This window comes from Ceratotherium simum, chromosome 39 (assembly GCF_057802395.1).
Source record: "Ceratotherium simum simum isolate JZ-2026a chromosome 39, ASM5780239v1, whole genome shotgun sequence".
Lineage (NCBI taxonomy): Eukaryota > Metazoa > Chordata > Mammalia > Perissodactyla > Rhinocerotidae > Ceratotherium > Ceratotherium simum.
In genome coordinates, this window is record NC_141938.1 from 6,229,814 (window position 1) to 6,255,546 (window position 25,733).

Below are 25,733 nucleotides of genomic sequence, written 5' to 3' on the forward strand. Positions count from 1 at the left end.
CACCAGGCCGGCCTCAATCCTCCTCTTTTTTTGCTTGAGGAAGATTAGCCCTGAGCTAACGTCTGTACCAATCTTCCTCTATTTTGTATATGGGACGCCACCACAACATGGCTGACAAGTGGGTCTGGCCCCGGGATCCAAACCCCAGAACCCAGGCCGCCGAAGCAGAGCGTACTGAACTTAACCACTAGGCCACGAGGCTGGCCCATGGATACGTATTATTGACTTAGGCAGTGAAAGTCTCTCGCTGTGCATCAGCCACCACTGTCGCCTCTGGTTTCCTGTTTTTGTTTCCAGAGACATTTTACCCAGATAAAAGGAAATCTGTACACATTATGCTTTCCCATCTTTTGCAAAAATAGTAACATGTCCTACTATATAGAGCTCTCATCTATATCCTTGTGATTTATTTTTTCCACGTAATAGGTCTTGGAGACGGTCCCACATATCCAGGCAAACAGTTTTCTTTTTCTATTTTATGATTTCGTTGTAGTCATCGCTGACGTGTTATCTGCCTTTATTCCCTGCTGGGGTTCCTGTTGTCATTTCTAATCCTTTGCCAGGCCCAGGATGCTGCTGTAGTGAGTAACCACATGTGGACATCATTTCACCCACGTTCAAGGGTATCTGTAGGACAAATTCTTAACAGGAGGGGCTGGCCCCGTGGCTTAGAGGTTAAGAGCGCCCGCTCCGCTGCTGGCGGCCCAGGTTCGGATCCCGGGCGCGCACCGATGCACCACTTCTCCGGCCATGCTGAGGCCGGGTCCCACATACAGCAACTAGAAGGCTGTGCAACTATGACATGCAACTATCTACTGGGGCTTTGGGGAAAAAAAAAAAAGGAGGAGGATTGGCAATAGATGTTAGCTCAGAGCCGGTCTTCTTCTCAATGGGAATGGCATTTAGGATCTCGCCTGGTAACCGGGAAAATACACTGCCCCTAGAATATGTTTTGATATTTGATAAGGCAGTTCTCTCTTTTTTTTTTTCCCCAAAGTTTTCTTGGCTTACCCTGGTGGAGCTACTGTTTATTTATTTATTTGTGAGGAAGATCAGCCCTGAGCTAACATCCATGCTAATCCTCTTTTTGCTGAGGAAGACGGGCCTGGGCTAACATCTATTGCCAATCCTCCTCCTTTTTTTCCCTTTTTCCTCTCCAAAGCCCCGGTAGATAGTTGTGTGTCATAGCTGCACATCCTCCTAGTTGCTGTATGAGGGACGCGGCCTCAGCATGGCCGGAGAAGCGGTGCATCGGTGCGCGCTCGGGATCTGAACCCGGGCCGCCAGCAGCGGAGCGCGTGCACTTAACCGCTAAGCCATGGGGCCGGCCTCAATCATGGACAATTTAAAGCATATACAAAAGAAGGGAAAATAATGTAATGAACCTGTGCTTACCCAACAGGCGGCATCAAGTTTGCAACACCCGTGGCCAGTCTTGTTTCAACTCTCCCCCACCCCCGCCCCGCCACGGGGTCATTTTGAAGCAAATCTCAGATATGTCATTTTGTCAAAACTTCCATCAGTATCTCGAAAAGATGTAACCACAAACAATAACTACAAAATCATGACCGCCCACAGAAAGTTGAATGATAATTCCTCAACATCATCGTGCAGCCTCAGTTTCAATTTCCCCAATTGTCTCTTAAATATTTGGTGTGTGTTTGTTTAGAGTTTGTTCAAAGAAATATCCAGGGCCGGCCTGTGGCTTAGTGGTTAAGTGCGCGCGCTCTGCTACTGGCGGCCCGGGTTCGGATCCCAGGCGCGCACCGACGCACTGCTTCTCCAGCCATGCTGAGGCCACGTCCCACATACAGCAACTAGAAGGATGTGCAGCTATGACATACAACTATCTACTGGGGCTTTGGGGGGAAAAAAAGGAGGAGGATTGGCAATAGATGTTAGCTCAGAGCTGGTCTTCCTCAGCAAAAAGAGGAGGATTGGCATGGATGTTAGCTCAGGGCTGATCTTCCTCACAAAAAAAAAAAAAAAGAAAGAAATATCCAGACAATCCACGCACTGCATTTGGCGGAGGGCGGGTTCCTTTAAGTTCTGGATTCCTCTTCCTCTTTTTTTTCCTCCTTGCACCATCCTTGTTGAAGAAACTAGGTTGTTTGTTCCGTAGACTTTTCCACTGTGGCGTCATCTTTGTGGTCGACTTGAATGCATTCCTCTGTCCTCACCTTGACCCACCAATGGTCAAGTTCAATTTCCATTTTTTGGCAAGACTCACAGAGGGCACTGTGCCCTCTCCGCAGGAGACACTCAGGGTCAGCTTGTCCCTCCTGTTGTGACATGAACAGCCACCCAGATCCATCAGGGATGCATTTTATTTTCCAACATTTTACTCTGAAAAATTGCCGACATATAGAAAAGTTGGGAGAATAGTACAGCAAACATCTCTAAATTCCACCGTCACCCAATTGCTAAATTTACCTTATCATGCGGTATCTGTCATTTCTCTGCCATCCATCAATCCATCTCATATTTTGGATACAAATCAAAATAGGTGGATGTCATATTTTTTCCTGTGGTGAAATATACATAATATACATTTTACCATTTTGACTATTTTTAAGTGTATGATTCAGTGGCATTAAAAACATTCACAATGTGTGTAATCAATACTATTATTTACAGAACTTTTTCATCTTCCCAAACAAAAATTTGTCCCCACTGGACACTAACTTCCCATTCCCCTCTCCTCTCAGCCCCTGGTAACCACTGTCTACTTTCTCTAGGAATTTGCTATTCTAGTGTCTTCATATAAGTAGAATATTTGTCCTTTTGTGTCTGGCTTATTTCGCTGAGCATAATGTTCTCAAGGTTCATCCATGTTGTAGCACGTGTCAGAATTTCATTTCTTTTTAAGGGTGAATGGATGGACCACTTTTTTTCTGTTGTTTTTTTTTGACAGCAGCCATCCTAATAGGTGTGAAGAGCGATCTCACGTGGTTTTAATTTGCATTTTCCTAATGGCTATGTTACCGCACAAAATTGGGGTCCTCTTGCCCGAAGCACATCAAGAGCCAATTATTAAGGCATCAGCTTTGGGAAAAAGAAACCAGCTTTATTGCTAGGTTGATCTGCAAGGAGATAGGGGCATATGCTCTCAGATCTGTCTCCCCAGTCCAGGGCTTGGGGCACAATTTATGGGATGAAGGGCGGGGCTGTCTGAAGTGCAGAGATAGATGATTGGAGGAGAGGAGAGGTGAGGTAATTGATGATCTGCGCAAGCGCGGTCAAGCTCCGTGGCTCTTCACGTTCACAAAATAGTGGTGGTGGCATGATCTGAGCGTGGAGTTTTCAGCCCTTGGACGTCAAAAGGGTCACCTATGGGTCATCCTTGCAAGCCCAGTTGATGAGCTGGTGGTCTTCACCAGCCTGAACTGCACAAGGGGTCTCAGTTCCTGAAAAACCACTCTCAATTACTCTTGATGAGATGGGGTCAGTTGAACTGGTCCTGGAGGGCCCGTGGTTACAGCTAGTGATGTTGAGCGTCTTTTCGTGTGTTTATTGGCCATTTGTACAGCTTCCTTGGAGACATGTCTATTCGAGTCCTTCGTTCGTTTTTGAGTTGGGTTGTTTTGTTGTTATTGACTTGTAAGAATTTCTTTATAATCTGGATATAAGCCCTTATCAGATATATTATTTACAAATACTTTGGATTTGGGTTTTAGTTGCTCTCTCAGCACCATGCAGGAAATGGACTGGGGGGCCCGGCAGTTGACTGGAGGGGGGAGGTGCCCCAGGTGAGGCAGGAGGGGCCGTGGCCTCAGGGATGGGGAGAGTGGATGAACGCTGGGTGTTATCGACGCCCTCCACAAGGTCCCTCTCTGGAGCTCAGATCAGAGGCACAGGAGGCGGGTCAGAGGCCTGAGAGATGGAAGTGGGAGTGCCCACCTGACCCCCCAGTCCCTTCTCTTGGGATGAAAGGACCAGCTGCCCAGAGGGGAAGGCAAGGGAGGATGAGACAGGGGACAGGGCCAGTTACAAGTAGCATCCTTGACAGACAGTGGTTCAGATTTCAGCTGTCTCCCTGCCTCAGCACTGCACACGGGGCATGGGCGGCCCCAAGATCTTCAAAGGTCAAGGGCCTACAGGAGCCACTCAGGTGGTCAACACAGAGCTGGGCACCCAGTAAATGTGGGCGCTGTTCGTTTTCATGGCTTCCCTCATCTTAGGGGTCCCTCATTATCATCCCCAGATCTCTTAATTGCCCCCCAGGAATGTTGAGATCTCACGCTAACCCCTTGATGCCCTACCTAGAAGTCCCTTCATTTCCCCCTGAAATGTTGCCTTGAAATCTCATCTTATCACCTCCAGGACAGTGCTTGGAGGTCCCCCATAAGTTCAGCTGGAAGGAGGTGTCTCATCTCCCTCCACGGCCCCCCCAGGCTTCGTAGTTCTGAGAACAAAGGAAGTTGATTGTGTTCCACTTCCTGTGAGTTCATTTCTGGACCAGCAGTGTAACTGAGGTCTGCCCTGCCAGAGACTCGCCAGCACCCTCCACCTTGCTGGGCCCTACCAAGGTCCCCCACTCTGGACCCCCGGGGTCACAGAGTGTCCCCCTGCCCCTCCCCAGGCCTGAGCAAGGGGCAGCCCCTGGACTTCTGCAATCCTCACCACTGTGGCTGCACTTCCGTCCCCTGGGCGGCTCCGCCTGTTCCCTGCTGCCAGACACCTTCCTCCCACAGGCTGGCTACTGTGATGCCCTCGGGGCGACTGCCTGGGGCCTGCTGGATGTCGCTCGTCTTCCTGCTTCTCATCGGCTGTCTGCTGCCCGCAGGTGAGGAGAGTCAAGCTGGGGAGGGCTGGAGTCGGGAGGTCAGTAGAGAGAGGGTGAGAGAACAGAGAAAGCAAAGCTCTCCACATCCTGTGCCCTGGCCATCTCGAGGACTTCCTGAAACTCAGATCCGACAGGGGCTCGAGAGAAAGTTGTGGCTCCTTAACGCAGCCTCCAGGGCTCCCCGAGGCGCCATCCCTGCATGTAACTTGTTCCCTACCCCCAACACACACACACACACACACTCTCCCAGCTCCATGTAGCCCCTCGATGTGTGCCTATGCTCTTCCCTCTGCCAAGACCTTGCTTCCCTTTCATTTAGCTAACGCCTACTTATCCTTCAAAACTGGCCATGGTCGTCCCCTCCTCCAGGAAGCCTTCCCTGACTCACTCCCTCCTGTAGTTTGGATCAGGGTTTCCTTGGCCTTCCTCCAAACTCTCCCCAGTTCCTGATCCATCATCCGTCTTCCCCACTAGACTAACGCACCCTGAAGGCGGGGACCATTATACCTGGGCATGAGGTGGGACCTGAGGATGGGGGGTTGGGGGGCACCAGAACAATCAGGAGAGTTTCTGTCTCTTCCCGCAGGTGTCCATGGGCAGTACTCACTGCGATTTGAGCCCCAGGACCTAGTGGTACCTGATGGAGGGTCCATCTCGGTAAACTGTAGTACAGATTGTCCCCATCCTCAATCCTTCCATCTGGAGACCTTCTTACCCAAGAAGTCGCTGGGTCAGGGCTTGGGCTGGGCAGCCTTCCAGCTCAGCAATGTAACCAATGACAGCCAGATCCTCTGCTCCACCTTCTGCGACGGCTCCCAGCTGTCAACCTCTTCTAACCTCACAGTGTACCGTGAGTGGACGCGCCCGGAGCGGGGAATGGCCTCGGGTGGTGGCGGGCGGGGGGTAGATGGCCAGTGGCGCAGGGGAGCGGAGGCCTGGAGTTTGCAGGAATGGACCAGGGCTCTGACCCAGAGCCTGGACCTGGATATGTGTGTGTGTGTGTGAGAGACAGAGGTAGAGACAGAGACACAGAGAGATACACCTCAACTGTATGCCAGGCCAGCAGCTGTGACATCAATTTATTTGGGTCCTAGCAAGCATTTTTAAAATGACATCTCTTGGGCCGGCCCCGTGGCTTAGTGGTTAAGTGTGCGCGCTCCGCTACTGGCGGCCCAGGTTCGGATCCCGGGCGCGCACCGACGCACCGCTTCTCCGGCCATGCTGAGGCCGCGTCCCACATACAGCAACTGGAAGGATGTGCAGCTATGACATGCAGCTATCTACTGGGGCTTTGGGGGAAAAAAAAGGAGGAGGATTGGCAATAGATGTTAGCTCAGGGCCGGTCTTCCTCAGCAAAAAGAGGAGGATTGGCACGGATGTTAGCTCAGGGCTGATATTCCTCACACACACACACACACACAAATGACATCTCGCATCTTCTAGTTATTACTTTTACTTTTATGGCGGGTAATCAATTCATGTGGTTCCAAAATCAAAACAGTATAAAAAGCTGTAAATTTCAAGCCTCCATTTGTATAGCGCTGGCTGCCAGCAGCTGCTGTTTTATTTTTCTTCGTGAGGAAGATTAGCCCTGAGCTAACATCTGCCAATCCTCCCTGTCTATTCTTGAGGAAGACTGACCCTGGGCTAAACCATCCGTGCCCATCTTCCTCCCCTTCATACGGGAGGCCGCCTCAGCGTGGCCTGACAAGCTGTGTGTCGGTGCGCGCCTGGGATCCGAACCCCGGCTGCCAGCAGCGGGGCGAGTGCACTTAACCGCTACGCCACGGGGCCGGCCCCTGTGGCTGCTGTTTTAAATGTTGACTTATTCACTCCTTACAACAGCCCCGGGTGGGGAGGTTCTCCTATGAGCCTCATCGCAGATATGGAGACCGAGGCTCGGGGGTCAAGTCACGTGCCAGCGCTCACAGCCCATGAGCGGAGCAGCTGGCACTCTGGTTCGCAAATTCCTGTCTGTAACAGGCTAGGTCTTCCTCTCCAGACTCTGCGTCCCCCTGTTACTGGTTTCTTATGGATCCTTCCAGACTTCCTCTGCATTTAAAAGAATACAACAGGCCTGGCCCCGTGGCTTAGCGGTTAAGTGCGCGCGCTCCGCTGCTAGCGGCCCGGGTTCAGATCCCGGGCGTGAACCGACGCACCACTTCTCCTGCCATGCTGAGGCCACGTCCCACATACAGCAACTAGAAGCATGTGCAACTATGACATACAACTATCTACTGGGGCTTTGGGGGAAAAAAAAAAGAGGAGGATTGGCAATAGATGTTAGCTCAGAGCCGGTCTTCCTCAGCAAAAAGAGGAGGATTAGCACGGATGTTAGCTCAGGGCTGATCTCCCTCACAAAAAAAAAAAAAAAACACATTAAAAGAATACAATAGACTAGGAAATAGCAGAGAACGTCACTCACTCACGGTGCCTACTGTTTTGGGAAGTCTTGAGATAAGTGTAGTGTACATGTGTAATCGCGTAGGCTCCTGTGTGTGCGCTGGTGTATTTGTGCTTGTGTACTTATGTGTGTGTCCACGAGTGTATGTGTCTGTGTGAGTGTACGTGTGTATGTGTTGTGTCTGTATGTTTGTGTGTGCCTGTGTTTGTATCTGTGAATGCCTATGAACTTATGTGTGTGTCTGTGTGAGTTACTGTGTCAATATCTGTGTGTGTATGAGCATATGTGGATGTCTGTGTCAGTACGAGTCTATGTATGTCTTTGTATCCGTGTGTATTTCTTTGTAACGTGTACATCTGCCTGTGTGTACCTGCGTGTCTATGTGTGTGTCTGTGTGTCCCTGTCTCTGCGTGTCTGAGATGCCTCTGTCTGTGCTCTACGGGAGCCTGTTGGTCCTGGCTCATGAGACCCCACTGTGCTTATCTATTCCCAACTCCGTGTCACACTGGGTAGCTTGAAATCTGCCAGAGTGGGAGTATTTCCACGGGAGAAATTGGCAGATGCTCCAGGTCAGGGCTCCCCTGCTCCACCCTGAGAGCCCAGGCATGATCAGCATACCACTAGCCCTGACCAGTGGTACCCCAGGTTAGCGGAGTCCAGGCCAGAAGCTGGGAGGAGGGGCCAGAGGAGTCCCTAGATGTGACATCAAGGAGGCAAGTGGACACATGAGTCTGGAGTTTGTGAGACCCAGATTTTAACCCTAGTTCTGCTCCTTCCTGGCTGTGCATCCTTGGGCAAACCACCTCCCCTCTCTGGGCTCAGTTTCTCCATCTGTAAAAGGGAAGGATGATAGAGGAGATTTCACTGGGCTGCTGTGTGAATGAAGGTGGATGACATCTGGAAAGTTTAAGAAAAGCTCTCAATACACAGGAATTTTGATGATTACTATCAACCTCATAAAGGAGTCATAAACACCTCCTCTTCCTTTTTTTTTTTTTTTTTCTTAACTGTGAGGTTCTGGGGAACAGAACATCTGACTTTTATTTCAGTGCCTGGCAAGGTGTCTGACAAAACAGGAAATAATCATGATCCTAAGGACAATAGCAAACACTTATCCTGGCAGGGACTTAAGCCCTCTGGGTTTATTAATTCAAAGTTCACAGTTCCACGCTGAGCAGGCCACCCTCGGCTCCTCTCCACTCCCTAGGGTGGGGGCTGCAGGGCTGGCTGGTAAGTGCTATTCTTCCCCCCCCCCATAGGGTTCCCTGATCGCGTGGAGCTGGCCCCCCTGCCCCGCTGGCAGCCTGTGGGCGAGAACCTCACGCTGAGCTGCCAGGTGGTGGGCGGGGCGCCCCGCGCCAGCCTCACGGTGGTGCTGCTCCGCGGGGAGGAGGAGCTGAGCCGGCAGCCGGCCGTGGGGAAGGCCACCCAGGTCAACGCCACCGTGCTGGCCCGCAGAGAGGACCACGGCGCCAATTTCTCGTGCCGCACCGAACTGGACCTGCGGCCCCAAGGGCTGGGACTGTTCCAGAACAGCTCGGCCCCCAGGCAGCTCCGAACCTTCGGTGAGGGAAGGGACTGCAGACAATGGGTATGAGCTGAGCCAGAAAAGGGGTGCCTTGGCCGCGGGGTTCCTGAGAATAGAGTGGCTCGGACCTCAAGGCTTCTGGGAAAACATGCCCTTGGCCACTGGGCGGGGTCACCTCAGACGGGAAGCCCTTGGCCGCGCGGGAACCTTTGAGAAGGCTGTGAGTGTGTCCTGGGAAGGGGGTGACTCAGGCCGCAAGGTATCCTGGGAAAGAAGGACCCTGGTTGGGGGCAATGAGTGTGTCATGGAGAAAGGGGCATCTACGGCTGTATGAGACCTCCTCCTGCTCAGGCCCACCCTTCTCCCCAGCCCTGCCCATGAGGCCCCCGCGCCTCGATGTCCCCAGGTTTTTGGTGGGAACGTCGTGCCAGGCGAACTGCACGCTGGACGGGTTGTTCCCCGCCTCCGAGGCCCAGGTCGAACTGGCGCTGGGGGACCAGACGCTGAATCACACAGTCGAGAGACGCGGGGACAGTATCACAGCCACAGCCACATCCACATGGAGCGCAGAGCAGGAAGGCACCCGGGAGATCGTCTGCAGCGTGACCCTGGGGGGCGAGACCCGGGAGACCCGGGAGAACGTGACCTTCTATAGTAAGAGGGGGCGGGGCCCAAACAGCTCAGGAGGCGAGAGGGGACCCGGCTTCAGCAGCACGAGGGGCGGGGCGCACAGCGCGGGAGACTAAACCGGAGGGGCAGGGCCTGGGCCGCCAGAGTGGGAGGAACTACGACGTGGGCGGGGCCTAAGTGACACGAGAAACACCATAGCCTGAGCGCCCCGAAATGGGCCAGGGCGCGGGGAAGCCGAAACGCGTGGCCCCAATACCCCGAGGGGAAAGAGGCGGATGGAGGGCGGGGATTGACGGATGGGAGGTGCGTGGTCAGCAAAGTTCTGGGCAACGCTCTGCCTTTAGGCTTCCAGGGGCCCATCCTGAACCTGAGCGAGCTCAGCGCCCCGGAGGGGACCACAGTGACTGTGACTTGCGCGGCCGGATCCCGAGTCCAGGTCACGCTGGACGGAGCTCCAGCCGTGGCCCTGGGGCAGCCTGCCCAGCTTCAGCTAAACACCACGGAGACGGACGACAAGCGCAGGTTCTTCTGCAATGCCACCCTCAAAGTGGACGGAATGACCCTGTACAGGAACACGAGCGTCCAGCTGCATGTCTTGTGTGAGTAGGTCACTCTGATCTTTAATCCCTTGCTCCCTTTATTTGGAAAGACTTGATTCTCCCTTGCCCCATCGTGCCTCGGGTGCGCTGGGTGTGTCTGATCATTTGGTGGTCCCACAGATGGTCCCAAGATTGACCGAGCCACATGTCCCAAGCGCTTGAAGTGGAAAGATAATACCAACCAGGTTCTGGAGTGCCAGGCCCGGGGCAACCCGAAACCGCACCTACGGTGTGTGCACCAGAGATCCCAGCTCGAGGTGCCCGTCGGGACCTCATTCCTTGTCACGTTGAACTACAGTGGTACCTACTTGTGCAACGCGGCCAGCTCACGGGGCACGTACAATCTGACCGTGGTGATGAGGGTTCAAGGTGAGCCAAGGCGAGGCCGCGGGTGTAGACCGGCAAGCCCAGGAGGGGCCGGGGCGCGCGCATTTACTCCTTGCTTCTCTGCACAGATTCGAACTCCGCAGTCGTCGCACTCATGGTGGCGTTAGTGATCCTGGGCCTGGTGACTGTCTTAACGGCCTTACTGTATGTCTTCGTGATCAAGAGGCAGAGTGACACCTACCAAGTGAATCCGAGGAGCCCCACCTGGTTGCCCCTCACGTCTAGACAGCCTGACCAAGCAGGGGGGGAGGAGCCATCCTGAGCCTCAGGCCGCGGGGATACTAGGCCAAAGACGACGGGGATTTGGCCGTAGCCCCGGGTTGCGCACCAATAAAACCTTCAAAATCCGGGGTCTGTGGCTTGATTGCACTTGCGCCGAGCGTCCACTGAGTGACATCTCCGCGGGGGAAGGGGGCGGAGCTTGTGGTGCCCAGACGCGGCTTGAACTCTAAGAGGCGGGCTGGGTCTTAGCCAATGGGCTGGCGGGGTCGTGAAGGAGGCGGGCCTTCTCTCGGCCAATCGGCGGACGCGTCCTCGTTGCCGCTCTATGCCGCTCCGCCCCGGCTCGCTGGTCCCAGAAGGCGCCGGGTTTCCCAAGATGGCGGCCGACGTGTCCGTTACTCACCGGCCCCCGCTGAGCCCGGAGGCTGGGGCCGAGGTGGAAGCCGATGATGCCGCGGAGCGCCGGGCGCCCGAAGAAGAACTGCCGCCGCTAGATCCCGAGGAGATCCGGAAACGCCTGGAACACACCGAGCGCCAGTTCCGTAACCGCCGCAAGATACTGATCCGGGGCCTCCCGGGGGACGTGACCAACCAGGTATGAGGGGGGGGCGGTGTGGGAGCGTGGCGGGAAATACCACCGTGCGCGTGCGCGGGGGGAACCGGGCGACACCAACGCTGGCGTGCGCGGGGGGGCGTCGGCGGGAGAGCCCAAGCGCGGGATCCACGCGGGGTCGGGAGAGACCAAGAGCGGGATTTGGGGGGGCGGTGATGGAGGGAGAAACCAACTTTGGACTGAGGGAGGACGTTGCTAGGGGCGACCACAGGCTTGGACGAGACCAAGCGATTGAAGGGGGCGGGGAATGGACGGGGGCGGGCAGCTCTGGCCATGTTGGGGGATTGTGAATGGGCAGCTACGTTGGGACTGGGGAAACGGGGGCGCCAGTTGCTGCCTGCTCTGATTGTGTGTTTCCCCACCCCCTCTACTCTTGGCTGGTGGGATCTCATATCCAGAAGTTTCAGGGTTGGCTCGAGTATGCCTTTCCGTAGCACCCGTTTATTATATCCTCTGAGAGATAGATCCGGAAGTTGTAGCAGTTCCTGGGGTCTTTCTTCCCCAAAAGCCCTAGAATTAATTTGGAAAAATGGGGTCTCCTGCCCCCAGTCCGCAGACCTGCAGGAAAGGGGTCCATTGTTCTGTGGAGCCCCTCGTGGCTGATCTTCTGGCCTGGGGTGCCCTTCTCTTGGGGCCTCCATGGGGCAGGGCATCCCAGTGCTCTTTGGACTCGGAGAGATTGCAGCTGCCGCACCCTGCCGCGGAGGAATGGGTACTTTCTCCCTGCTGCCAGAATCCACTGCTCCCTGGCCCACCAGCACATCTGCCACTGGCTGTCCTGCCCGTACATGGGCACATGACTAGTAGGGTCCCAGGAGTGTTGAGAGGGGTGTGACTTGGGGACAGACCTCGGGCAGGTGCCACTAAGCATGGTCTGGTTTATTCCTAGAGCCGGCTTTCCTCCTAGTGCCCACCATCGCTCAGCAGAGAACATGCTGCCTCTCCTGCTGGGTGCACGGTCTGGCACAGGCAGGCCCCAGGGGCTTCCCCCTCCCCCGCAAAGCTGGCTTGCAGAAAGGCAGGTGCTGTCAGCGAGAGGGAATCAGGAGGCACGTGAAGCCACGCCATGTGGGCTCATTAAGTACACAAGGTCCCCAGTCAGGGACCCCTGCGTGGCATTCCCACTGCTGCCCTGACCAATCTACCTTCGAGAGGTTCCTTCACCTCTCTGAGCCTGTTTCCTCCTCTACGAAATGGGTATGTTAATACCTAATTTGTGAGGTTGTCGGAAAGAGTCAGTCTCGCAAACCGAGATTCAGACGGGTGACGTGGCTTCCCTATGGGGCATACAGCAGAGCTGGGCCAGGAACTCAGATCCACCTGACTCTCTAAAGAGCGAGTTCTGTTGGTTAAAAGCATGAGATTTTGCGGCTACGCTCTGAATCCCAGCTCTGGCCTCAGTGGCCTGGGCCGGGTACCTGCTCTGAGCCTCAGTGGCCTCATTTGTAGAATGGGGATGGCAGTTAACCTGCCTGCATAGCAGGTCCCCGTGAAGGTGGCGCAGGTTGCTCGCTTCTGCCCCTGGTGACTCCCTGTCCTTTGGCTTCTGTCTCCGCAGGAAGTGCACGACCTGCTCAGCGACTATGAGCTCAAGTACTGTTTTGTGGACAAATTCAAAGGGACAGGTTTGTGGGGCCGTGGGGTGGGCTAGCGGCAGAGGGTGACAGTCCCTGAAGCTGGGTGGGGCCTGGTGCAGCGTCTCCTCTCCTGAACTTTGGCCCAACATCGTCCCCTAGGCCAGCGCAGGACAGACTGTTGCCCCCGTCTGTCCCTCGTCCTGGGTGCCCATCGTGGGGCAGCCTTGATGCTCTTCCTCCTGGCTGCCCAGCCAGATACCTGGGCATTGGGCTCCCCGCTTCCCACGCCATCCCCCCAGCCAGCCAGTCACAGAGGCCTGTCTGGTCTTCTCCTTCAAGCCTTCCAGAACAATTGGTGCCTCTCCATTCCCTTGGCTTCCACCTGCTCCCTGGCCCCTCCATCTCTGCCTGAATGGCAGCCTCTCTCTGGCCTCTCTGGCTCTGTCATTTCAGGCCCCTGTTGCCCCCCGAGGCAGCCAGCTCTCGTCTGATTGCAAACCTGCTCAAACCTTCGAACCTTGATCATTCTTCTCTTTCCTCAAAACCTCTCTGAGGCTCTCCTGACTGTACCTTCCAAGGATGTGTCCCAGCCTTGCCATCTCCTCTGGCCCCCATAAGGTTCCAGGCTGTTCCTTCTGCCGCTGTTCTTAGCTGTCCCCTCTTCCGTCCAGGTGGCGCCAGGCAGCTCCTCACAGAGCCCTGAGGCCCCCCCATCATAGCACTGACCCCCCTGGGCTGTTGTTGCTCGCTCACTCACCCGCCTCCTGCACTGAGTGGTCAGCTCCGTGCAGACAGGGCCAGGTCTTATCAGCCTTCGCCCCCCACCTCCTGCACGGGAGGCTCTTGGTGGGTGCCTGTGCCCTCTAGGCACTGTGCCAGGCGTTAAACCTTCAGGGGCCTTTGCTTACGATCTGTCACATGAGTGTGGCATGTGAAGGAGCTGAGTGAGGACAGGTGACCCCTCGAGACCTACCTTGTGGGCTAGGGTGGTGGTTGCACCCTGGAGGCAAATGGGCTTGAGTCCTTGTCTGTTCTCACTCTGTGGCCATAGGCAGGTCGTTTACCCTTCTGAGCATCGGTTTTTTCACCAGCAAATTGGGCGTGACCTGCTCGAGTTGGCCGTGAGGCTAAACTCATTAAAATAGCTAAAAAGGGGCCGGCCCCGTGGCGTAGTGGTTAAGTGCGCGCGCTCCACTGCTGGCGGCCCGGGTTCGGATCCCGGGCGTCCACTGACGCACCGCTTGTCAGGCCATGCTGTGGCAGTGTCCCATATAAAGTAGAGGAAGATGGACACAGATGTTAGCCCAGGGCCAGTCTTCCTCAGCAAAAAGAGAAGGATTGGCAGATGTTAGCTCAGGGCTGATCTTCCTCACAAAAAATAAACAAATAAAAAATAAAATAGCTAAAAAGCGGTGGGTGCCTGGCACCTGCTCGGTGCTTGGTAAATATTGGGAGAGGCAACAAGTCAGAACTGTTCACTGAGCGCCTTGAGACAGTCCACTTTGGGGAGGAGGATGTGATTCAAACAACTGCCAACATTGAAGGTGCAATGGTCATGGGACCAGACCATGCAGGGCACTGTGGGAGCACAGAAGTGGGATCTGAAACAGGAGTGGTCAGGGTAGGCTCCATGGAGGAGGTGATGTTTGTAGTCAGCTTGAAGGGTGGGCCAGGGTCAATCAGGTGAAGAGGTAGAGGCCAGTGCCACACGCTCAGGGAAAAGCAGGTACAGAGGCCTGTGGGAGAGTGTGCCTGGCATGGTCCACGAAATAGTAGCAACAGATGGGAGAGGAGGTCAGCAAGGCCACAGGGCCAGGCCATGCAGGCTCCACTGACCTCCACAGTGAGAAGCCCCTGGGTAAGGGCATGGCACGATCTGATGATGGTTTTTGTTTTTTTGTGTGTGTGTGAGGAAGATCGGCCCTGAGCTAACACCTTCCAATCCTCCTCTTTTTGCTGAGGAAGACTGGCCCTGGGCTAACATCCGTGGCCATCTTGCTCTCCTTTATATGGGTATGGGATGCTGCTACAGCATGGCCTGACAAGCGGTGCATCGGTGCGCGCCCGGGATCCGAACCTGTGAACCCCGGGCCGCCAGCAGCGGAGCGTGCGCACTTAACCGCTTGTGCCACGGGGCCGGCCCCTGATGATGGTTTTGAAAAGCTCCCTGTGGCTCCTGGGGGGAGAGCAAACCCCTGGGGGGAGTGGCAGCGGGACCAAGGCTGAGACAGGGGCTCGGACGTGAGAGGGGTTAGTGGCCTGGAAAGGCGGTGAGGGAGGGGCACAGAGCCCGCCTGTCTGGGTTCAAGTCCAGGCTCCTCCGCTTGGGCAGAGGGCGCTGCCCTGGGCCCGTTTCCTCGCTGGCAAAACGGTGGTTGTGAGGAGTAAGTTATTCCCATTTGATAGATGGGGAAACTGAGACCCCAAAGCCACTGGGGGGCTAGAGTTGAAACCAGGCTCCAGTGACCACATGCTGAACTCCTACCGTGTGTGTCACCCGAGTTACACACATGCGTCCTGGGACAGAGCCGGGTGTAGAGTCAGCGCTGCTGTGGGTCGTGAGCGGGGCGAGGGTGAGAGCAGGGAGCAGGCCTCGTGGCACGTGGGTTGCTCAAGGCTGGTGACCCTTCCAGTCAGCTGCTGCCTGAGATATCCAGGTGGTTCAGTGTCCTGAGGTCACACGTGGTCTCGAGGGCAGAGGGGCAGGTCCTCGGGGCCCCCCTGACCCCGTGTCCCCCCTGCCGCAGCCTTCGTGACTCTGCTGAACGGGGAGCAGGCCGAGGCCGCCATTGGCGCCTTCCACCAGAGCCGCCTGCGCGAGCGCGAGCTGTCGGTGCAGCTGCAGCCCACGGACGCCCTGCTCTGCGTGGCCAACCTGCCGCCCAGCCTCACGCAGCAGCAGTTCGAGGACCTGGTGCGGCCCTTCGGCAGCCTGGAGCGCTGCTTCCTGGTCTACAGCGAGCGCACCGGCCACTCCAAGGGCTACGGCTTCGCCGAGTACATGAAGAAGGACTCGGCCGCCCGCGCCAAGTCGGACCTGCTGGGCAAGCCCCTGGGCCCGCGCACCCTCTACGTGCACTGGACAGACGCCGGGCAGCTCACGCCCGCCCTGCTGCACTCCCGCTGCCTCTGTGTCGACCACCTGCCGCCCGGCTTCAGCGACGTGGACGCCCTGCGCCGGGCGCTCTCGGCCGTACACACGCCCACCTTCTGCCAGGTGAGCCCTGGGCCCGGAGCGGGGCCTGGGGGTGCGGGGGCCAGCCCATAGCACCTCTGAGGGGCCCTCTGGGGTCACCTGCCGTCTCTGATCTTCTGGGCCCCTTTTTAGTAAAGCAGCCGTGACGCCACTTTGAATGGGGTTCTTGTTAGAAAGGGCACGTGGTGCAGTGGGTGACAGCCCAGCGAGGAGCCAGATGGCTGGGGTTCAAATCCCTGTGCACCCTCTAGCTACTGGCTTAACCTCTCTGGCCTCAGTCTCTCCTGAAAGTGCAGGCGAGGCTGTCTTTGTCAAAGCTGATCGCGAGGCTTGCTCCCCTCTTGTTGGTGTTCACTCCCGCACTCAGATGTTTGTTGATTGCCCACCCCAGGCCTGGCATTGAGGAGGCTACTCCGGAGGAGCCCACAGGCCACTTAAGTCTTGAGATCAGGAAGCCGGGCTTGGCCGGATCCCAGCCCTGCTCTGTGGCCCTGGGCAAGTCACTCGCTCTCTGAGCCTCAGTTTCCCTCCTCCATGGGAAGGGATTCAATACTCACGCCTTGGATTGGCAGAACAATCCCTGGTTCATTCCAGTCGCATTTGTCAGGCACTTCTCTGCGTATGCCCAGCCCCGTGACAGGCGCAGTGGGTGAGAACAGGCAGGCCCAGCTCTCCGAGAGCCCCAGATGGTCTTGCCCACAGACCCCCAACATGGACATTCCTTCAGCAGTCACTGTTCTGATCACGTGGCCTGCAGCCCCTCCCTCCTGTAACAGCCCAGAGAGCCAGGTAGTGGCCCCATTTCCAAGCGGGGACACAGGCACAGAGAGGTCAAGTGACATGCCCAGGGTCACACAGCCAGGGCGTGGCAGGGCTGGGGTCGGAACACTGCAGCCTGGCCCCAGAGCCCCAGGCCGGCTGGAGGAGGCTGGTCCCTGGGCTCGGCCGGGACATTCCTGGGCTCAGGTCCCAGCTCTGGCCTTGGGTGGGCCCCGATCCCCTCGTGTGAGTGGGGTGTTGGTTGGTGCCTGGGTAGTCAGACCTCCGCAGGAGCGCCTCTCCTTGCTCGTCAGTGTCGGTTCTTGCCGCTCCCTTCCCTGTGCTCTTCCCGTGTGCCCGGCCCTGGGCGCGGCTCGGGGCACAGACGAGTCAGCTCGGCGGCCACATTCTCTCGTGTGGAGGTCAGGATGGCAGGGCCGTGACCAGCTACAAGTTCTTGCTCTCAGCCTCAGTTTCCCCATCTCGAGCTGAGGCCAGCAGTGCTTTGTGACTGGGTTGCTGTGGACAGCTGCTCACGCGTTCCTCCATTTACCGCTCACCGGACGTTTGCTGAGCACCAGGCATCCAGGCGACTGCCCCCGAGGAGCTCACAGTGACATCAGGCATCCTGGTCGCCCAGAGACTGGGCCCCAGTCCGGCAGGGTGAGGTTTGAGCCTCAGTCCCCCCTGAGGAGGGGCAGCGTGGCCTTGGCTGCCCTCTGACCCCTCCAAGGCTCCCTCTGTCATCTGCGAGATGAGCGTGATTGTGCGAAGATGCGCATCCGGGCCTTGGCGGGGCCCTGGTGGGGGGGAGGGGAAGTGCTCGCTAGAGTGGGCTGATGGCCACAGCTTACCTGGCGTGGGTGCTGCGCCCAGGCCTGACAGCCCCCCCACCTGCTGCGCCTGGAGTGCAACCTTTCCCTGCCCCTGCTGAGCATCATATCGAACCCCCACAACCACCCTGCAGAGTGGGTCCAGTGGCCCCATCTTACCGATAAGGAAACCGGGCCCACAGGCGTGTGCAGTGGCCTCCCCAGGCCGGCCAGCCAGTACAAGGTGGGCCGGGAGTCAAGGTCAGGCAGCGGAGCCCGGGGGCCCCGCCTTCCAAGAAACCCGGGTGCCAAGCTGGGAGTTGGCTGTCCTTACGGGGGGCATTCATTTTCTCCGTAATCAAGAGGAGAACGTCAAGGAATTCCCGTAGCAACCCACTCCAGTGCGCGTTGCGGTTTACACACAGGCCCATTTCCATATCTAATTGCTTTATTTCATGACAAAGTTGCTTAAAGATATTTAAGTGCTCTAGCGGTGTATAAAGCAAGTGTTACAGGACCTTGGGGGTTATACAAAGCCTTTTCCATCTTATTTGTTCTTGTTGATGGGCAGTCCAGTTCTGTTTGGAGTTTAAGCACATCTGGTGGTGAAGGCTCTCTCCCAGCCCCCCAGCACCTTTGCCAACAGCCCCTCACCCCAGTTTATGTCTCCTTGCAGTGGGATTTATTACGCCTTTCAAACAAACGCACGGATGCCTTCCTGCATTCCCTTGACTCAAATATCGCCTGGCCTGCCTTGGTTTGGTTTTTCCACTCCGGTGTCTTGGGCATCTTTCCATGTTTGGACACGAGAGCCTCCTTGTTCCTCTTGTGGCCGTGCCACATTCCATCTTATGGGCTCCGTGATGTCCCCTGCTGCTGGATGCTGTGTGGGCCCCACACCACGCCACAGCCGCCCACTTGTCACTCGGGAGCCAGGGGGAATGGCATTGGTTCTCAGGACAGCCATCGCCACGCAGAGGTGGCCAGTCCCGTTAAGGGCATCAGCCTGACCTTGTCTGATCTCAGGTCCAGCTCTGTGGCCTAGACAAGGGACTGCCCCTCTCTCAGCCTCAATTTTCCCGTCTACACAGTGGGCGTGCTGATGGTCCTGCCTCTGCCGTGGAGTGAGACATGGCTGGAGGCACCTGCTCTTGGGCCCCCGGGTGTGCAGAGCCCAGCAGGGTGCTCTCACTGTATCTGCTCGCCCTGGGGCAGCCCCCACCCACAATTCCAGCACCCACAATGCCCTGAAAACCGAGAGGTGGGTTCCCCGAGTTGGTAGCAGGCTCACCTGGCGGGCAAGCCTGACTTGACCCCCGTGGGGCCGTCTGTGGCCTTTATCTTTGCGTCTTGTGCGGAGCTGTTCGTGTGCTTGATTTCCCAGGAGCCCCAGACCTCGCTGGGGGTGCCTGACCCTGAATATACAGGATGGGCGGGGTTCTCCTTTCTTGTCTCTGAAAACTTCTCAGTCTGGAACACGTCTGGTCCCAGCGTCTGGATAAGGGGCCGTGGGTCTCAAGTACCAAATGGCTGCTGTTGAGGGGGTGGAGGGACCACACCGCTGATGCGCCCGCTCCCTGGCTGTGTGACCCACCTGCCTGGCACCGCCAGCCTGGAACCCGAGCTCGGAGGCCGCCTGCCTCACCCCTAGGCTGTGTGCCCTTCCCAACCCCGGCTGCAGCGCCCTGGGCCCGAGGCTCGTGGTGGGGTGGCGCCCCAGAGCCACCACCTCTTCTCCCAGCAGCCCCTGTCCCCAGCCTTGCAGCCCTAGCACGCTGTCTCCATCTCTGCACCTCGGTGTGCTCGGGCCTCCCTTCAAAGTCCCCAAGTGGTGTTGGCACGAGGCCCAGGGAGCGAGGTGGGTCCCAGCTCCCCACTCCCGCCAGCTGTGTGACCTTGGGCCCGCTGACCTCTGAGCCTCGGTTGCCTCCTCTGGAAACAGCTAGGATGCCGCCTCCCAGGGCCAGTGAGCAGATGCGATGAGCTAATGCAGGAACCGGGCTTGGGGCAGTGCCAGGCCCAGAAGCCACCCTCTCTGGGGATCGCTGTCGCGATCGGGATCCGCGCCTGGTCACCGTGGTCACTTCGCGTGGTGGCGGTCCCTGCCCCCGGGGCGCTCACGTCTGCCTCTCCCCCGCAGCTGGCGTACGGCCAGGACGGACAGCTGAGGGGCTTCGCCGTGCTGGAGTACGAGACGGCCGAGATGGCGGAAGAGGCGCAGCAGCGGGGGGACGGCCTGGCCCTGGGGGGCAGCCACCTGCGCGTCTCCTTCTGCGCCCCGGGGCCCCCCGGCCGCAGCATGCTGGCCGCGCTCATCGCCGCCCAGGCCACGGTGAGTGCGTGCCCGGGGTGGGGTGGAGCAGCCAGGCCCCCCTCCCTCGAGAAATCAGGGCCCCCACAGGCGCCAGCCGGGCTCCAGGGGCGTGGGAGGGACGAGGCCCCAGCCCTGCGGCCGGCGCGCTCTGAGCCGCCCTCCGTTCCTCTCCTCAGGCCCTCAATCGGGGCAAAGGGCTCCTGCCTGAGCCCAGCATCCTGCAGCTGCTCAACAGCCTGGGGCCCTCCGCCTCCCTCCAGCTGCTGCTCAACCCCCTGCTCCACGGCAGCGCGGGGGGCAAGCAGGGTAAGGGGGGCCGGGCGGGCGGGCGGGCTCCCCAGCGCTCCCAGAGCCAGGTACCTCCCTGGGATTGTTGTCCCGTCTGAGCTCCGAGCCACCCGTGAGCAGGGGCTGGGACGAGAGTGGCGGTCACCACAGGGAGCCGGTGCCCTCGTGCCCCACAGGGGAGCAGAGCAGCCTTCCCGGCCCTTCCCCTTCCCGGCCCTTCCTTCGCCTGTGTCAGTTGCCCTCTCGGAGCTTCTGGTTCCTGCTCTCAGCAGGCCCAGGGCTGTGCTTCATGGGAGGGGGGGCTTCCATCCAGGCACCCCCGCCCATTCCCTGGGTCTCCCCGCAGGCCTCCTGGGCGCCCCCCCGGCCATGCCACTGCTCAATGGGCCCGCGCTGTCCACTGCGCTGCTGCAGCTCGCCCTGCAGAGCCAGAGTCAGAAGGTAACGCGGCCCCAGCCCCTCACCCACGCTCCGCAGCCCCGCGCCTTTCCGTTTCAGACAGCGCTCGCACCTGCCACTGGATGGCTCGCCCTCAGTGGGGTCGGGTGACATCTGGCTGTGACCCTGGGGCTCAGAACGGGGCCTGGCCTGTGGCAGGTGCTCCTCAGGAAGTGACTCAGGCTGGGGGAGAAAGTCCAGGCCCCACAGGGAAATAGGGCCTCTCACCCCACCCCCTTCACACGTACACACACACACACAAATAGACACACACACACACACACACAGCCCTGTCTGGTTTCATTCACGGGGGCCAAGTCACTGTTGTGGGTGTGTCTGAGCCCTTGTGTGGTTAAGAGTGACCGTGTGGCTGCGATCGACACAAAGTTGCACGTGTTGGACACTGTGGTTCCGTGATGATAGCAACAGGGCTGGGTGTGGGACAGCATGTGTCTAAGAAGGACTGTCATTGGGGGTCTGTCTGACAGTGATTGACAGTGTGGGGTGACAGGCCTTGGCATGCTGAGTGTATGCTCCCGCTCCCTGGGTCTCCCCAGGGCCTCATACGGGCCCTGGCACACAGGAGGCCCTCGGTCACCATTGGCTGGCTGGCTGGGTGATGGCCAGGGTCTCGCAGACACTGGGGGACACTGCATGTCTGCCTGCGACTGGCTGTGGGCTGGAGTCTGGGTGTGCTGGGCTTGACCGCCAGACCCTGCGTGACACCTGTCTGCTGTCCAGGCCACACTGCCCCCATCTCCAGCTGACTGTGCTCTGTCTCTAGAAGCCCGGGATCCTGGGAGACTCTCCCCTGGGCACCCTCCCGCCTGGGGCCCAGCCTGCCAACCCCCTCCTCGGGGAGCTGTCTGCAGGTAACACAGGCCCTGCCCCTCCCCATCTCTGGGACCCGCCCCACTTCCCTTTCCCAAGCCCCTTTCCTCAATGGGCGTGATAGAGTCCTGGGTGTGTGGCCTTGGGCAAGTGACCTAACCTCTCTGGGTCTCAGTGTCCTCATCTGTCAGATGGGTGCCCCCTCGCAGGCAGCCGTGAGCATCCTGGGAGCACACAGTTGCTGCTCGGCTGCTGGCCCTGGCCCAGGCTGAGGCTTTCGGGCCCCGGGAGGAGGGGTCCTGTGTGGCTGGGCCGCTGACACCTTCTGTCTGTAGGGGGGGGCCTGCCCCCAGAGCTGCCGCCTCGGCGAGGGAAGCCACCACCCCTGCTGCCACCGCTGCTTGGCCCCTCCGGGGGTGACCGGGAAGCCATGGGCCTGGGTCCCCCTGCAGCCCAGCTCACGCCACCCCCTGCCCCTGTGGGGCTCCGAGGCACCGGCCTCCGAGGCCTCCAGAAAGACAGTGGGCCTCTGCCAACACCCCCCGGGGTAAGGCCCTGCCCTGCGCCCAGCACCACGCCAGCCTCCTTCCCTGCGCGGTCCCCCTGCCAGGGGCCCTCGTGAACCCAGCCCTCCCGCCACAGGTCTCGCTCCTGGGGGAGCCCCCCAAGGACTTCCGGATCCCCCTGAATCCCTACCTGAACCTGCACAGCCTGCTCCCGGCCAGCAACCTGGCGGGTAAGGAGGCCCGGGGCTGGGGAGGCGCCGGGAGAAGCCGCCGCCCAGCTGAGGGCCCCCTGCCTAACCCCCCAGCCCCCGGAGGTGGCAGTGGCGGCGGTGGCAGCAAAGCCTTCCAGCTCAAGTCCCGCCTGCTCAGCCCCCTCGCCAGCGCCCGCTTGCCCCCCGACACAGGGCTGCCCGACAGCTATGGCTTCGACTACCCTTCGGTGAGTACCTCGCTGCCCTGTGGCCCGGCTGCTGTCACCCTTTGTCCCCTGGGTGTGAGTCCTTCTCCAGACGGATATTTCTCTAGTACTGACCGAGCCAGGCCAAGCGCTAGGGACGCAGTGGGGAAGATACCGGACATGGCCCCTGCCGCGCAGTCTTGTCTGTTTGTCTGCTCGTCAGACCCTGCTTCCTGTCACTCTGTCTGTCTCTCCCAAGAGGCCTTAGGCCCCACTTCTGCTTCTCCTTAGAGATGGGGCCCAGCCTCCTGTCTGTCTCTCTGTCCTTCTCTGCCCTCTCTGAGTCCTGTCTCTGTGCCCGGGGGGCCGCTCCATGATTCAGCCTCCTCCGGGTCAGACGCTGTGGACTGGACACCGGTGTTATGTTTGGCACACGCTGGGTTTTGAAAAAATAGCAAGTGAAATAAATACCAACACCAACATATAAAACTCCTCGAGTTCACACAACCCAGCTCACCTTGAAAGCTCCGAACACCGGCCCCACTGGGGCCACATGTCTTCTCAGCAGTCACCTTGGGCCAAAGGGTGGTGCGCAAAGGGGGCCGCCCCCTGGGATGGGGCACACATTCTGTCTCATTGCCCCACCCCGCAGGCCTAGTTGGCCCCCATCACTAGAGTTTGCCCCCTACTGGAAGGGACAGACTTCCCTGATGACAGCTGTACTGTGGAATTCTGCCAAGGGTGAGGTTGGTCCAGACCCCAACCCAACACGCTTCTCCCACTTTTATTTAGGACATGGGACCTCGGCGGCTCTTCTCCCACCCACGGGAGCCAGCCCTAGGGCCTCACGGACCCAGCCGACACAAAGTAAGAGCCGCCCTGCCCGTCCCACCTCCTGAGTGTATCAGTTAGCTCTTGCCGAGTAACAAGCGGTCCCACTACTTTGTGCTTAGAACAGCAAACACTTTATTATTTCTCACCATCCTCCGGGGTGGTGGGTGGGCAGTTCTGCAGTCCCCTGGCAGCTCAGCTGGGGCTCAACAGTCCACAATGGCCTTCATCACATATCTGGCGAAGCCTAGGCTGGTGACGGGGCCTTGGCCGGGACGGTTTATCTGCTCCGCATGGAGCTCGTCTCCAGCAGGCCAGCCTGTGCTCATGCACATGGTGATGGTGCCAGGGTTCCCCAGAGGAAGGAGGAGGGCATACACCTCTGCTTGCATCGTCTTTTTCCTGTCCTGTTGACCAAAGCTAGGCTCACGGCAAAGCCCAGAGTTGTTTGGGGGAGTCTACGAAAGGGGGTGGATACTGCAACAGTCTACCTCACTCAACTGGTCCCTCTTTCCAGATGTCCCCCCCGCCCAGTGGCTTTGGCGAACGGAGTGGTGGGGGGCCCCTCTCCCACTTCTATTCCGGCTCACCCACTTCCTACTTCACCAGCGGCCTGCAGGCTGGCCTCAAGCAGAGCCACCTTAACAAGGTGAGGAGCCTCCCGGGCCGAGCACACGTCCCCAGGGACAGCCAGGACGCGGGGCCTCTGTGACCCTCGGTGCGAACACTGGATGGGAGCAGGGATCGGCTTTGCCAGGGCCAGCTGAAATAGGCCAGCCTCCCCGCAGCCATGTGTCCCGTACCTGGTGCTGCCCAGCCTTCCAGGCCTCCTCTCACTTCCTCCCCCAGCAGCCCAGGGTGTGGGTAGTATTAGCCCCAATCAACAGATGGAGAAACTGAGGCCCGGAGATGACATACTCTGCCCCTAGTCTCCCAGCTAGTAAGTGGCAGAGGCAAGATTTGAACCTGAAACCCTCGCCTTGCTCTGGGGGCTGCTGCTTCTCCCATCCCATCTCTCCTGTTTCTCTCAGGCGGTCAGCTCCTCCCCGCTGGGCTCTGGAGAAGGGCTCCTGGGCCTCGGCCCTGGGCCCAACGGCCACAGCCACCTGCTGAAGGTACAGGTGGGGGGCGGGGACACGCAGGGCTGGGGAGTGGTGGCCCCGGGTGGCTCCTGACCCACGACCCCCTCCCCTCTGTCTCCAGACCCCCCTGGGTGGCCAGAAGCGCAGCTTCGCCCACCTGCTGCCCTCGCCCGAGCCCAGCCCCGAGGGCAGCTACGTGGGCCAGCACTCGCAGGGCCTCGGCGGCCACTACGCAGATTCCTACCTAAAGCGCAAGAGGATCTTCTAAGGGGCCAGCGCTGGAGATGCTCGAGGGCCTGCACCGAATCGCTTTGGGGTTTTCTGGTGTTTTGTTTTGTGTTTGTTTTCTTTTTCCTTTCGGTAATAGAAAAATCTCTGAAAGACTTTGCTGACCAACCAGCCGGAGCCCCAGGAGCCCAAGGAGTGTGGGGGCGTCCGGGGGCTGCCGCACCTCCGGCCTGCTCCCGGCGTGGAAACCCCGCAGCCTTAAGAGAGGGGCCCCGGCCTGCTCTCTCCCGTCCCCTGTGTCTGCCTTTGTCCTCTCCTGCCTCGTCGCTCCTGTGTCTTGGTCTTTCGAGTGCCTTGGAGGTTTCTCTGACCTCCCGTGAGGATCAGAGACTGTCCCCTTTTTTAACTTTGACAATTGACTCTTGGTTCCTTTTCTAATTTTTATTATTTTTTAAACAATCCAGGACGACCCCCAGCTCTGATCCCTTCAGGGCCCAGTATGTCTGGGCCTCCATTCCACACCTGTCAGTTTGAAACGGCTCAGCCCTCTTCTCTGTCCCATGGCTGCTGCAGGCATGGCTGTCTCCTGCTCCTGCCTGCCCACTCTGGCCTGTCCTCCAGCTCTGGGTCCCCTGCTTCCCGCCACAGTTCCCTTGCCTTCTGATGCCTTAAAGCCAGGCCCCAGGCCCCGCTGGCCAGAGCCTCTCAGATGCCGAGCTCCGGAAGCTCGACTCAGGACCAAATGGCTCTGGCCTGGGGATTGGGCCCCTCTACCCAGGTCCCCGCCCTGAGGACAGTAGAAGGCCAAAGCCTTGGTCTTGGCGGACCAACCCCACCCTCCCTCCTTCCCAGGCGGAGGAGCAGAGACCGGCTTTCTCCGCCTGCGCAAACCAGTCCCCCTGCTGTCCGTCTGTGGGAGATGGGCATTATGCATCTCCCTGAGCCTCTGCTGTCTCCCCCCATGTTGAAGATGAGCCCCGCCTCTCCGTCCCCAGGCCAGGTCACCTGGAGCTGGCCTCCCTTTGGCCCAGAGCTGGAATCTGACAACCCCATGCAGATCTCTGCGCCTGCCCACCAGCAGGACCTGTCGGCCTGAGATGACCCTGGGCCTTGCCCCTGGCCGGCTGGGCCACCAGCTGCCCTCCCCTGACTCTGGGGGTCCACATCCACTCCAGGGGGGTGTCCTCTCCCCAGTCCTCACACAGACCTTTGCTGAATTAAAGTTTGTAAGTAAATGGTTTTAAAGAAAGCAGAGCTGCCTGGTTCTTGGGACAAACAGTGGGCCTGGGTGGGCGGTCTGAGATG

The 25,733-nt window shown here is 58.6% G+C and overlaps 2 protein-coding genes across 3 annotated transcripts; both read left to right on the forward strand.

Moving 5' to 3' along the window:
- Positions 1-4,478: 4,478 nt before the first annotated feature.
- Positions 4,479-10,684, forward strand: ICAM3 (intercellular adhesion molecule 3). The gene is made up of 7 exons (XM_014796949.2): positions 4,479-4,786; positions 5,373-5,636; positions 8,450-8,755; positions 9,088-9,372; positions 9,693-9,947; positions 10,068-10,316; positions 10,403-10,684. Exons 1-7 carry the CDS (start codon positions 4,708-4,710, stop codon positions 10,594-10,596), a joined length of 1,632 nt encoding a protein of 543 aa, XP_014652435.2. The 5' UTR covers positions 4,479-4,707; the 3' UTR covers positions 10,597-10,684.
- A 182-nt stretch (positions 10,685-10,866) lies between these two features.
- RAVER1 (ribonucleoprotein, PTB binding 1) lies at positions 10,867-25,677 on the forward strand. 2 transcript variants are annotated; one of them, XM_004442625.3, is made up of 14 exons: positions 10,867-11,151; positions 12,728-12,794; positions 15,494-15,963; positions 19,654-19,845; positions 20,004-20,133; positions 20,462-20,556; positions 21,338-21,425; positions 21,720-21,931; positions 22,027-22,120; positions 22,196-22,329; positions 23,080-23,154; positions 23,636-23,767; positions 24,150-24,233; positions 24,322-25,677. In XM_004442625.3, exons 1-14 carry the CDS (start codon positions 10,882-10,884, stop codon positions 24,466-24,468), a joined length of 2,190 nt encoding a protein of 729 aa, XP_004442682.3. In that variant the 5' UTR covers positions 10,867-10,881; the 3' UTR covers positions 24,469-25,677. The 2 variants fall into 2 exon arrangements, with proteins under 2 accessions (XP_004442682.3, XP_004442681.2); XM_004442624.3 differs by having other exon boundaries at positions 22,027-22,329.
- The last annotated feature ends 56 nt before the right edge of the window (positions 25,678-25,733 follow it).

Coding starts and splice junctions, on each gene's coding strand:
- RAVER1 (XM_004442624.3), top strand. CDS start 10,882: ATGCCGCTCCGCCCCGGCTCGCTGGTCCCAGAAGGCGCCGGGTTTCCC. Junction 21,426..21,719: donor CCTCGGGGAGCTGTCTGCAG/GTAACACAGGCC, acceptor TTCTGTCTGTAG/GGGGGGGCCTGCCCCCAGAG. Junction 21,932..22,026: donor CTCTGCCAACACCCCCCGGG/GTAAGGCCCTGC, acceptor CTCCCGCCACAG/GTCTCGCTCCTGGGGGAGCC.
- ICAM3 (XM_014796949.2), top strand. CDS start 4,708: ATGCCCTCGGGGCGACTGCCTGGGGCCTGCTGGATGTCGCTCGTCTTC. Junction 9,948..10,067: donor CGTCCAGCTGCATGTCTTGT/GTGAGTAGGTCA, acceptor GTGGTCCCACAG/ATGGTCCCAAGATTGACCGA. Junction 10,317..10,402: donor CGTGGTGATGAGGGTTCAAG/GTGAGCCAAGGC, acceptor TTCTCTGCACAG/ATTCGAACTCCGCAGTCGTC.